Source organism: Aegilops tauschii, chromosome 6 (genome assembly GCF_002575655.3).
Source record: "Aegilops tauschii subsp. strangulata cultivar AL8/78 chromosome 6, Aet v6.0, whole genome shotgun sequence".
Lineage (NCBI taxonomy): Eukaryota > Viridiplantae > Streptophyta > Magnoliopsida > Poales > Poaceae > Aegilops > Aegilops tauschii.
The window spans coordinates 100637533-100649210 of NC_053040.3; the positions used below are offsets into that span (position 1 = coordinate 100637533).

At 50.5% G+C, this 11678-nt stretch overlaps 2 protein-coding genes across 2 annotated transcripts; one reads left to right on the forward strand and one right to left on the reverse strand.

Annotated features, from left to right (window-relative positions):
* The first annotated feature begins 2953 nt into the window (after positions 1 to 2953).
* On the forward strand, positions 2954 to 5068 carry LOC109774997 (polyubiquitin). The gene is made up of 2 exons (XM_020333752.4): positions 2954 to 3125; positions 3993 to 5068. The coding sequence occupies exon 2, from the start codon at positions 3993 to 3995 to the stop codon at positions 4908 to 4910; it is 918 nt and encodes a 305-aa protein (XP_020189341.1). The 5' UTR covers positions 2954 to 3125; the 3' UTR covers positions 4911 to 5068.
* A 1419-nt stretch (positions 5069 to 6487) lies between these two features.
* On the reverse strand, positions 6488 to 9227 carry LOC109774998 (exocyst complex component EXO70A1). Its single transcript, XM_020333753.4, has one exon. It carries the CDS (start codon positions 8984 to 8986, stop codon positions 6977 to 6979), a length of 2010 nt encoding a protein of 669 aa, XP_020189342.1. The 5' UTR covers positions 8987 to 9227; the 3' UTR covers positions 6488 to 6976.
* Between the last annotated feature and the right edge of the window lie 2451 nt (positions 9228 to 11678).

Genomic DNA, 11678 nt, shown 5'->3' on the forward strand with positions numbered 1-11678 from the left:
TTTGGAGGAGAACCCGCCTTGCAATGCCGAAGACGATCTGCGCGTCGGACTCATCGTCATTGAAGCCTGGTTCGGGGGCTACTGAGGGAGTCCTGGATTAGGGGGTCCTCGGACAGCCGGACTATATCCTTTGGCCGGACTGTTGGACTATGAAGATACAAGATTGAAGACTTCGTCTCGTGTCCGGATGGGACTCTCCTTGGCGTGGAAGGCAAGCTTGGCAATACGGATATGTAGATCTCCTCCCTTATAACCGACTCTGTGTAACCCTAGCCCCCTCCGGTGTCTATATAAACCGGAGGGTTTAGTCCGTAGGACAACAACAATCATACCATAGGCTAGCTTCTAGGGTTTAGCCTCTACGATCTCGTGGTAGATCAACCCTTGTAATACTCATATCATCAAGATCAATCAAGCAGGAAGTAGGGTATTACCTCCATCGAGAGGGCCCGAACCTGGGTAAACATCGCGTCCCCCGCCTCCTGTTACCATCCGCCTTAGACGCACAGTTCGGGACTCCCTACCCGAGATCCGCCGGTTTTGACACCGACACCCCCCTTCCCTAGTTGGACTAGGAGAGAAGGAAGGGGGGGAGAGGGAGGAAGCAAAGGCCCCCCTTCCTAGTCCAATTCGGACCAGAGGGGGAGGGGGCGCACGGCCTGCCCTGGCTGCCCCTCTCTCTCTCTCCACTAAGGCCCATTAGGGCCCATATACTCCCCGGGGGGTTCCGGTAACCCCCGGTACTCTGGTATATGTCTGAACTCACTCGGAACCATTCCGATGTCCAAACATAGGCTTCCAATATATCGATCTTTATGTCTCGACCATTTCGAGACTCCTCGTCATGCCCGTGATCACATCTGGGACTCCGAACAACCTTCGGTTCATCAAAACACATAAACTCATACGAACGTTAAGCGTGCGGACCCTACGGGTTCGAAAACTATGTAGACATGACCGAGACTCATGTCCTGTCAATAACCAATAGCGGAACCTGGATGTTCATATTGGCTCCCACATATTCTACAAAGATCTTTATCGGTCAAACCGCATAACAACATACGTTGTTCCCTTTGTCATCGGTATGTTACTTGCCTGAGATTCGATCGTCGGTATCTCAATACCTAGTTCAATCTCGTTACTGGCAAGTCTCTTTACTCGTTCCGTAATGCATCATCCCGCAACTAACTCATTAGTCACATTGCTTGCAAGGCTTATAGTGATGTGCATTACCGAGAGGGCCCAGAGATACCTCTCCAACAATTGGAGTGACAAATCCTAATCTCGATCTATGCCAACTCAACAAGTACCATCGGAGACACCTGTATAGCACCTTTATAATCACCCAGTTACGTTGTGACGTTTGGTAGCATACTAGTGTTCGTCCGGTATTCGGGAGTTGCATAATCTCATAGTCATAGGAACATGTATAAGTCATGAAGAAAGCAATAGCAATATACTAAACGATCAAGTGCTAAGCTAACGGAATGGGTCAAGTCAATCACATCATTCTCTAATGACGTGATCCCGTTAATCAAATGACAACTCATGTCTATGGCTAGGAAACTTAACCATCTTTGATTCAACGAGCTAGTCCAGTAGAGGCATACTAGTGACACTCTGTTTGTCTATGTATTCACACATGTACTAAGTTTCCGGTTAATACAATTCTAGCATGAATAATAAACATTTATCATGATATAAGAAAATATAAATAACAACTTTATTATTGCCTCTAGGGCATATTTCTTTCACATGATGACTGTGCTTCTGTTCTGTTATGCTTGCATCTGAGTACTTATTCCGCTGCTAGTCGTTCGTGACTTAGGAATTTCCTCACCCTGAAATCCCTGAGTGACGAATTTGTAAAAATCGCCTATTCACCCCACCTCTAGTCGACTTAACGCACTTTCACAAGGAACCTGAACACTAAAGTCGAAAGAAATGCGAGACGACGGACCTATGTTGCATGGTTGCTGGAGGAGGTTGAATGGGAGTAGAGAAGTTGCTAGCTCACACACGAACCCAATAGCTAAAGTACATGTAGAGGGAATAGAGAGGGATATTAGTGGAATCGATTGTTGTATTGATTGAGCCTCGTGGGCATATATATATATGAGTACATGACCGTCTTGAAGTACAAGATAATGTGAAAATAAATCCTAGTCTATCATATACTTTCTAATAATCACGATACTCATCAGCACGGACACACAAAGCCCACGTACCACAAGTGGCGCGGTAGCAACACTCAAGCCACACAAGCACACGACCTAGCGCATGGAGCGACATGACCAATAGAGCAAGGAGAAGGCAACCATCAAGTGACAAGGAACCGGGGCACCTCCTTGTGTCGGCTTCCGTGCTAAACTGCTCCTGGCTCAGCGAGTTGCCGGCGGACTGTGTTGGCACGAGGTCAAGGAGCAGATAGTGCAGGAGAGCTCGGGGCGTCGGATAGGAGGTACGCTTGGCCGACACAGGATGGTGGGCACCGACGGGCGACGACGCAGGGCAGATGGCTCCGGTGGAGAAGAGATGAGGATTGAGGAGAGGACGCCGGGAGAAGAGATGAGGTGAGAGAGACGGGTGAGGCGCAATCTGACAATCTGAAGGGGGCCCTTTTATATGTGCATATGGCGGCAAAGCTGTGGCACGGGATTGAGCTCGAGCCTTCAAGAGCGACGAAGAAATATTTGAGGAAGCCACCACCTATCACAGCGCAGGATAATCAATTACCGTGAAAATTGCAGCGACTACCCTCGAGGCGTACACCATCTCCTTCCCGGATTCCACGTGTCTCTCTCTAATAAATTGCAAGAGGCCTAAAATAACTAAAAGAAAAAAGGATTTCTACCAGGTACAGTACAGGGTCTTACTTATTTGCAACGATGTTTTTTTAACGAATCTCTTTTTTTTCCTTGGTCAAAACGGGACGAACAGACGGAACCGTCACGGCACGGGATTCCTTCTCCACCCAGGCCCGTCAGAGCCGCCATAAATACCCGCCCCTTCCTCGCCTCCAATCCCCACCACCGCTCCAGAACGGAACGAACAAAAAATCCCCAACCAATCTCGTCGCCCATCAACCCTAGGCTCGTCGAATCCTCCTCCCCCACCGCCTCAAGGTACGGCGCCTCCTTCCTCCCGCCCCACGTATCGTCTAGATCTACACTTTTTGAGGTGCTTCGCGGTAGTTGGAGCCTAGGAGTTTTAGTTGCGCCGAATTTGATCCGTTCCTGCCCCGGCCTGATGCTACGAACGTAGCTTAGTTTCCCGATCTATTCGCGCACAGAGACTTGGTATGGATTTCGCGTGGACCTCGCGATTTCTTTCCTGCTGTTTTTTTTCTTTTATTGAAGGGCTATATCTGTTCGTCTTGGTTGAATTCCTGATGGCTTATGGTCTCAGATGTTAATGTATGCATGTTTTATCTGCTAGTATGCCCGTTCCTTCTCGAATTCAATAGTAGCTCATGTGCGGTAGTTCAATAGTACTTGTACCAAGATCGTCCTAATAGGCCCAGGATTATAGATTATTTATCACCCAAAGCTTAGGTTTATTTTCTTAGATTAGATGGTAAGCATGTCCGACAGCTATGTGGAACCCTTGAGATAGATGGTATCGGTAGATTTTAACCTGTCGTCTGTCAATAGCTCTTTGATGAAGAAAATATGCTGCCCCCCGTTTGTTTATTCTCGCCTGTCTAGGGCACATCTAGACGTGCTAATAGTTATTGCACATCTAAGTGACTCCATCAAACATAAAAAGGAAAACAAGAAAAGAAGAAGATTACCCGCATGAACCTTCACCTAAAATCAATGGAATAGGACTTAAGATGTGCAATACTTAGGTGATATCTGACCTAGATGTGCTTTAGCAAAACCGTGTTTTCGATTGCTTTATGTATAGGGCTGCATTATTACTTTTATCATGTTACTTTGCTTGCTGTGCTGCTTGAGGCTTACCATCCTGTTCTGGATTCTTCTCTGCAGATGCAGATCTTTGTGAAGACATTGACAGGCAAGACCATCACCCTTGAGGTCGAGTCGTCTGACACAATCGACAACGTCAAGGCCAAGATCCAGGACAAGGAGGGCATCCCTCCGGACCAGCAGCGTCTCATCTTCGCTGGCAAGCAGCTTGAGGATGGCAGGACCCTTGCTGACTACAACATCCAGAAGGAGTCCACCCTTCACCTTGTCCTCCGCCTTCGCGGAGGCATGCAGATCTTCGTCAAGACGTTGACTGGCAAGACCATCACCCTTGAGGTGGAGTCGTCTGACCCCATCGACAACGTGAAGGCCAAGATTCAGGACAAGGAGGGCATCCCGCCGGACCAGCAGCGCCTCATCTTCGCTGGCAAGCAGCTCGAGGATGGCAGGACCCTTGCTGACTACAACATCCAGAAGGAGTCCACTCTTCACCTTGTCCTCCGCCTTAGGGGAGGCATGCAGATCTTCGTCAAGACCCTCACCGGCAAGACCATCACACTTGAGGTGGAATCCTCCGACACCGTCGACAACGTGAAGGCCAAGATCCAGGACAAGGAGGGCATCCCGCCGGACCAGCAGCGCCTCATCTTCGCTGGCAAGCAGCTCGAGGATGGCAGGACCCTTGCTGACTACAACATCCAGAAGGAGTCCACCCTTCACCTTGTCCTCCGCCTTAGGGGAGGCATGCAGATCTTCGTCAAGACCCTCACCGGCAAGACCATCACACTTGAAGTGGAATCCTCCGACACCATTGACAACGTGAAGGCCAAGATCCAGGACAAGGAGGGCATTCCTCCGGACCAGCAGCGTCTCATCTTTGCCGGCAAGCAGCTGGAGGATGGCCGCACTCTTGCTGACTACAACATCCAGAAGGAGTCCACCCTCCACCTGGTGCTCCGCCTCCGTGGTGGTCAGTAATTGCCCTGACGTTGGACCTGCTGCTATTAGTCCTGTGCCTTGTTCGTGTTAAGTCTACTGTATCTGGTTTGATCGACCATCTAGTCCTGATGATGTGTGTTGGTTTCGTGGAAACAGTTGCTGGTATGGTTTGGTATGAATAAGTCAATTTGAACCAATATGCTTATTCATTTTACTTTTGATTTGATATCTGCTGGTTGAATGTTTCTTCCAGTTTTTACAACTAGCAGTGATATTACCCTAGTGGCTCTCTGTGATTGCATTTTATGGGCTGTAGCTCTCAATGTTCCTGTGAAATCATTAGATTTTGCCAGTTATATATCCATGTTTCTTCTATCTTTGAATGCTGCTGTGTTTGATTTTTTTTTTTCTATTTGCTCTGCTTGCTTGCTACTAGCTGATTGGAGTGTCTTTGCTCGTTCTTTCTGGTGGGAGTGGGGTGTCTTCAGTAAGGAAAAAAAATGCATGAAGTTGTGGTGGACTGGATTCCTTAGGAAAAATTCGTGGATAATTTATGAATCAAACAAAGGTACAAAACATAGGAGAAATTTGTAAGGATTCCTAAGAAAATTCTTCATTCTGTTCTCTAAAATCTTCTGCTTACAAGAGAAGAAATTCATGACATGGGCAGTTTTTGTAAAATGGTGTGCCTGAGTGCAAGGACTTTCACTGCCCGAATTACTTGTGTTACTGATGCATCTTCTCATCTCCCTGTCTGTGGGGACGATTCTGTTTCCAATGCAAAAATGTTTTGTATGCTTATTACTCCCTTTGTAAACTAATATAAGAGTGTTTAGATCACTACTTTAATGATCTAAACGCTCTTATATTAGTTTACAGAGGGAGTACTATCTCTTGTGTTGGAGGTGACTGATGAGTGTGGGGCTAGCAACCACTTATCCTTCAGATGGACTGCAGGAAATTCTTCATTCATTCCTCCTCCGAGCAAAGATTTTCATTTTCCTTTCTGTAGAGAGAGGAGGTTCTACAAATTAAAACAGAGGAGGGATACTTGGATTAAGGGACATCTTTTGCTTCTGATGAGCTCACTCTTCTCCTTTGTCCCAATGAAGCTTGTAAGCCAATCCAATTCAAAATGCTGGAGCTCTATGACAACATGTTCTGATGCTTCAGTTCTGTAAGATTCAGTTGGCGGCCGCAGTAGATAATTTAAGTGACAACAATTATTACTAACACCAGAATTTCGGCTAGTACTTCGACTAGGAGTAGGTCGTCGGTGAGACGGTGAAAGTACCTACAGCCCAAGAACCATAAAAGAAGAACCTAGTGCAGCACCACACTGCAAACATCACATACCGCCTGTCCTGATCTGAGCAAGAGAAGAAACTAGTATTACCCATCAAAGCCAGCCCTCCATATGCACGCCAGCACAAACTATGCCTGGTTTCAGCTTAACCCGACAATCAAGGACAAAAGTGCGAAAACAAAGACTAGCAGCAAAGTTCCAGTCTATTCTACGATACGTCTACAACAATATCATGCAAAAGAAACTGCTGAAGGATCGATGCACTGTGATTACACAATTTCTTTCCATGGGACTGAGCGCAACAACGAGCTTCTTCACAGAGAAGACCAGGAACCAATTAGCTCCTGCCGGTACTTGAAACTCTAGTTTTGCATATATGTTGCAGACTGGAGCTCAACTTGTACATGTAACCAATTAACCCACATAAAAATGTCTACAACCCTCCTAAATTACAACCAATTTTACATACACCGCAAGCCATTTAGATGTCCTCCAGTCACCCAAGAAGTTCCTGAACAGAAAACTACATGGTCCTAGAGATACTGATAGATCCACAGAAAGAAGGTAGGAATAGGAGAAGTTAACTTAGGCAGCATCTCACATACACGCGGAGGAAATGCTCCAGCAGTCTTCTACTCTTCTGCTCACCATCACTAAGAGCTTATTGTTCATGTGCCAGCAGACAGCAATGCCCTCATCACAGGCCATCATTACAGGTCACTGGTGAAAAATAAACTGGTCTCACTTATCCAGTTATTTCATAAATTTTAGAACCGTTCTCTTGATTCTTCAGCTGGAGTTATTTCACTGTGGAAGCACTCCGATACATCCCTGTCATTGCACTAGTAATCTTGCCATTGGAGTGCCCAATCTGGAAGCTCCCAGACCTCCTGGGACGGAGCGCGAACAGCGAACCGAGCATCTTTTCCAAACCATCCACAGTATACTTTACATACTTGCTAGCACTTGCATCCTGCTCTACGAGCGGCCCGTAGTTCTGCATGTAACTCCGGTAAGGGGGAACTATTGCCTGTATCACAAGGTCACATGTCTCCCTTCTCAAGTCCTTGTCCGGTATGATCCACGCTGACTGTTCGTGGAACATCTCACTGAACCTCGCATTGAAAGTTTTAAGGCGCTGCTTCACGAGGTCCTTTGCCGTGGCCCGGCCCTTGGAGAACAAGATTAGGCCCTCCCGGTTGAGCAGCGGCGAAAGTGCCCCCCAGCTATCCCTCATAAACACCGTCAGATAGAAATCCTTAAACTTTTCATGGTCCCTGATCCACACATCACCCAAGAGTTCAGCCAGCTTAGTAGCCTTCACGTGCTTATAGAAATGCCAGCGTGTGTTCATCATGAAGATGTATGACTGAATCTTATTCCCATACGCCTTTGACCAAACATCAAAGTTGGCTTCAAGGGCCTTGACAATGTTGAGCACCGCGACAGCAAGCATCTTGTCACTGAACACCTCCTTGCGCCAGCTGCGGTGGATGGTGAGCACCTGTGCAAGCACAGGCCTGTATTTCTCACCAAGGAGCCGGTTGCAGTACTCGACAATAAAAGTGACTAGGCGCGGCACACCCCCATCGGCTGGGGGAGGCATGTGTCGCTGCAGCTCCACCTGCACGATCAACTCCTCAAAGATCTCAACAGAGCCATCCACCAATAACTTCACAAGGTCCCTTGTCTGGCACTGAATATCTGCACACACCTTTCCGCCGAACAACCGGTTGAAATCCAACCTCAGCTTATTCAAAGAATCAAAGACCTCCAGCAAACGCAGGAGTTTGATTGGGTCTTTCTTAGCATCTGCAGCGGCACGGCCAAACCTCAAAAAATCAAGAACACTAGCTCGTGACGCTATCTCGGCGAAGCACACTGATGCATCATCCTTGTGCTGCCCAAACACCTTGGCGCAAAGCTGACGCTCAGACTCGAGGAGGCGGCGCACCACAAATTCCAAATGCCGCCCCCACAGCTCAACGCCAGGACCCAACGCCTGAGCGTCATCAGCTGGATTGTGCAAGTAATCGAGGCCGAGCGCATGGAGGCTGGCACTCACCACACCGCCGCGTGCATCGGCATACAGAGAGATGCAGTGGTCTTGCCGGCCATTGGCCAAGAGGCGGTCGAGAATCGGGCTGAGCTTGCGGACGGCGGCGGTGGGGACGCGAGCCGGCGCGGTGGACGCTGGGGTGGCGCCCTGTTGCTGCAACGCGAGCGGTGCGGAGTGCTCGGCGAGGAGGCGTCGGAACTCCGCCTCGAGCACGTCGAGCGCGGCCGCGAGGAGGCCGCCGTCGAGGTACCCGGAGGGCTTCTTGAGCCCGTCCAGGGCGACGCCGACCTCGGCGAGGAAGCGCGGGTCGGCGAGGTCGTGGTCGCCGAGGTACTCGACGATGTCGGCGAGCCACTCGGCGGCGAGGCCGCAGTTGCCCGACAGGAACCGCAGGGCCTCCTCGAGGCGGCCGAGCACGGCGAGGTAGCCGGGGAGGTCCCGCGCGGCGGCGCCGGGCTCGAGCAGCGGCGGCTCGAGCCCGTGCACGGCGTCGAACACCTTGAGCACGGCCGCGGCGGGGCCCACGGCGCGGTCGATGTGCGGGCCCGCCGCCGCCAGCTCGGCCATGGGCGCCCGGATCGGGCGCACGGCCGCCTCCAGCGCCGGCAGCGCCGCCTGGATCTCCTCGAGCCGCGGCCCCCCGCGCGCCAGCGCCTGCCCCATCGCGCGCGACCGCTCCAGCCCGGCCCGCAGCGACCGCGCCGCCGCCGCCAGGCTCGCCGCCACCCTGTCGTCGACGTCCTGATCCATCGCGCCACGGGGCGAGAGAGAGGGTGAAAGAACCTGACGCTCCGCTCCGGCGGGGAGCGCAATGAGGGAGTGTGATCCTGGAGGCCGGATCCCTCCCTCTCCCCCCCTCTCTCTCTCTCCTCGCGCTGCAGACGGCTGGGGGTTTCGTCGGGTTTAGGTTGGGAGGAGGAAGAAGCTGTGTGCGGAGGGCCAAGGGAAAGCGGAGGAAAATGGAGGGGGTGATGAACTTTTGGGGCGTATGCAGTGCACGGGCAGAATGCCGCGACAATTTTCGGGGTCATTGACAGGAGGATGGTGCTTGCGTTTTCGTTTTGGTGATGTACTGATGTCAGAGGAGATTTCGAGCATCCAAAGGAAAGGACCGCGGTCGTCAACGAGCTGAAGCCGGGGTTTACATTATTTTTCTATCTGTTCGAATTTTACATTATTTTTCTGTCTGTTCGTTCACTGGCGCAGGGCACATGCGCTAAACCAGTAAAGAAACATGTTTTTATTTTAGTTTAAGTCTAGCACAACTTCGAATGTTCCCGTGCTAGCAGGGGCGGATCCAGCCCAGCCCAGCGCCCCGGCCCCCTTCATATACTGTAGCAATTGCTACAGTATTTTTGCTACAGCCCACAAAGGAAATGGGCCTCACGCCCCGGACCTAGGCCCCCCGGCCTGAGGCCTAGATCCGCCCCTGCTTGCTAGTCCCATCACTTAGATGCTCCCGTGTCTCAAAAATAAATTCTGAATGTTTCAAATCATTTAACCCTGGCTCCAGAGGACCCCAAACCCTAAAAAAGAGGTGCCCTGATATGCTCTTCCTAGCCACTGCCGTCGTTGGCGCATCTCGACGGCCCTCTTTCGTGCGGAGGCGGGTGCGTGGGTGGTGCAGCGAACAGCGGCGCGAGACATTGGTGGTCTTCGCTGGCGCACGGCGATGGGCGTGGAGGAGCGTCAGATCTTGGCGGGAAGGAAGCAGAGTGGTGGAGCGGGTTGGCGCGGTGGCGCGAGCACACGGCCATGGAGAGGCGTCGACACTGAGGAGGCTTGGTCATGAATGAGATCCTGACGAGCAGCGGCCAACTAGCCACCTCTACATTGTGTAGCATGCGGTGGTGTCGGCGTGGGAGTTAAATGCTAAGGGGCAGGTCTGATCTAGGCCTTAGGGGATGGGGTCGTCGCATGGTTGTCCCTTGAAGCGGGTGATGGTCGTCTCGGACGGTCATTGTCCTTGCCGGGGGTGGTGGGAGATTGTTTTTCACAAAAGAAAATTGGATTTTCTTTTTCAAGGACAAAGTTGTTAGCCTTGGGAGCAGGGAAGCGTATGGATAGTTCGGTCTGTCTACACTTCATCAGATTTGCTAGATTGTTTAAGAGTCAATGGTCTTACACTTCAGCTCCGTATGGTGACGACAACGCTCCTTCTGATAAGCTTGGGACGGGCAATGTGGTGTCCCCTAGTGGTATCGCGAGTGGATCTGGATGTCTTTCTCGACTACGTCTAATGGTGGCCTTGGATCTGGATAGAGAAGTATGAGGCATGTCTCGAGTCATCTTGACTCTAATCTCATGGGTGGCTAATGCGGCTTTTTTTTAAATGGAGGCAAAAGATTTGCCCCATTCATTAAATAAGAAGGAGGTTTAACAAGATTTCCAGGCACTGGCCAAAGGTCGAAAAGAAAATACAAGCCACTACTCTCCCGGCATCAAAAGACCCAAATGTTTCGCCCCTGCTAGGACCCATAGCGTCGCCTCGTGCTTGATTGCTTGGAGAGTACTAAACGTTGGACGGAGCGGCCTCGAAAAACCCGCATGTTCATCTCATCCCAAATTGCTTTCGAAACGAGCATGAAGATAGAAGGCATTGCTTTCTTGTGTGCACTGTGGGCGGAAGCCGATTCACACCCCCACTCATGGATGCTCGTGTAAGCCGCCCAACCAAAAGTATCCAAATCAATGAGTTGAAGCCAATCTCTGACCATCTCCAAACTCTCAAGGTGTATCTACATTGGAAGAAAATGTGCTCGGCCGTCTCTTGTTCACGCCTACAGAGGGTGCACAGACCACTGTTTGGCCACCCTCTCTTGGCCAAGCGAACGGATGTCCATAACCTGTCTTGGATGGCAAGCCATGCAAGAAAGTTTACTTTGGGGGGGGGGGGAGAGACTCTCTAGGCAACTTTGTACATGACAGAACGGGTGATGGTCAAGTAGTGCACATTATAAGCCGAAGACGCCGAGTAGCTCCCACAGGTCGTGTGTTTCCACAATATAGTATCCTCCACGCCCGCTTCTAGCTGCACTCCGCGAAGGAGAAACCAAAGCTCTTGGAATTGCCAAATATGCTCGAGTGTGAATATTGTCGTCATATTGATCTTGGCGATCGAGGCATTCTGTGATAATGCCTCCCTGACCTTCCAGGTTTTCCTCTTGGAGGCGTAAAAAATGAGCAGGGCAATGTCTTTTGGTTTCCTCCCATTGAGCCATGGGGACTCCCAAAATGGGGCACGCGCCCCATCACCAATCGTGATGGTAGTGGAGGCGTAGAAAAAAGCTTTGTCGTCCTTGTCACATGGATTTCCAAGCCCAACCCACAAGCGAGAAGGGTCCGCCCACTCAAGTGATGCGGAGCATCCTACGAACATCACCATGTCAAGAGTCCATTTGGCAAGTGACACGTGCGACATCTACTTCACACACATAAAGGT

Coding starts and splice junctions, on each gene's coding strand:
- LOC109774998 (XM_020333753.4), bottom strand. CDS start 8,986: ATGGATCAGGACGTCGACGACAGGGTGGCGGCGAGCCTGGCGGCGGCG.
- LOC109774997 (XM_020333752.4), top strand. CDS start 3,993: ATGCAGATCTTTGTGAAGACATTGACAGGCAAGACCATCACCCTTGAG.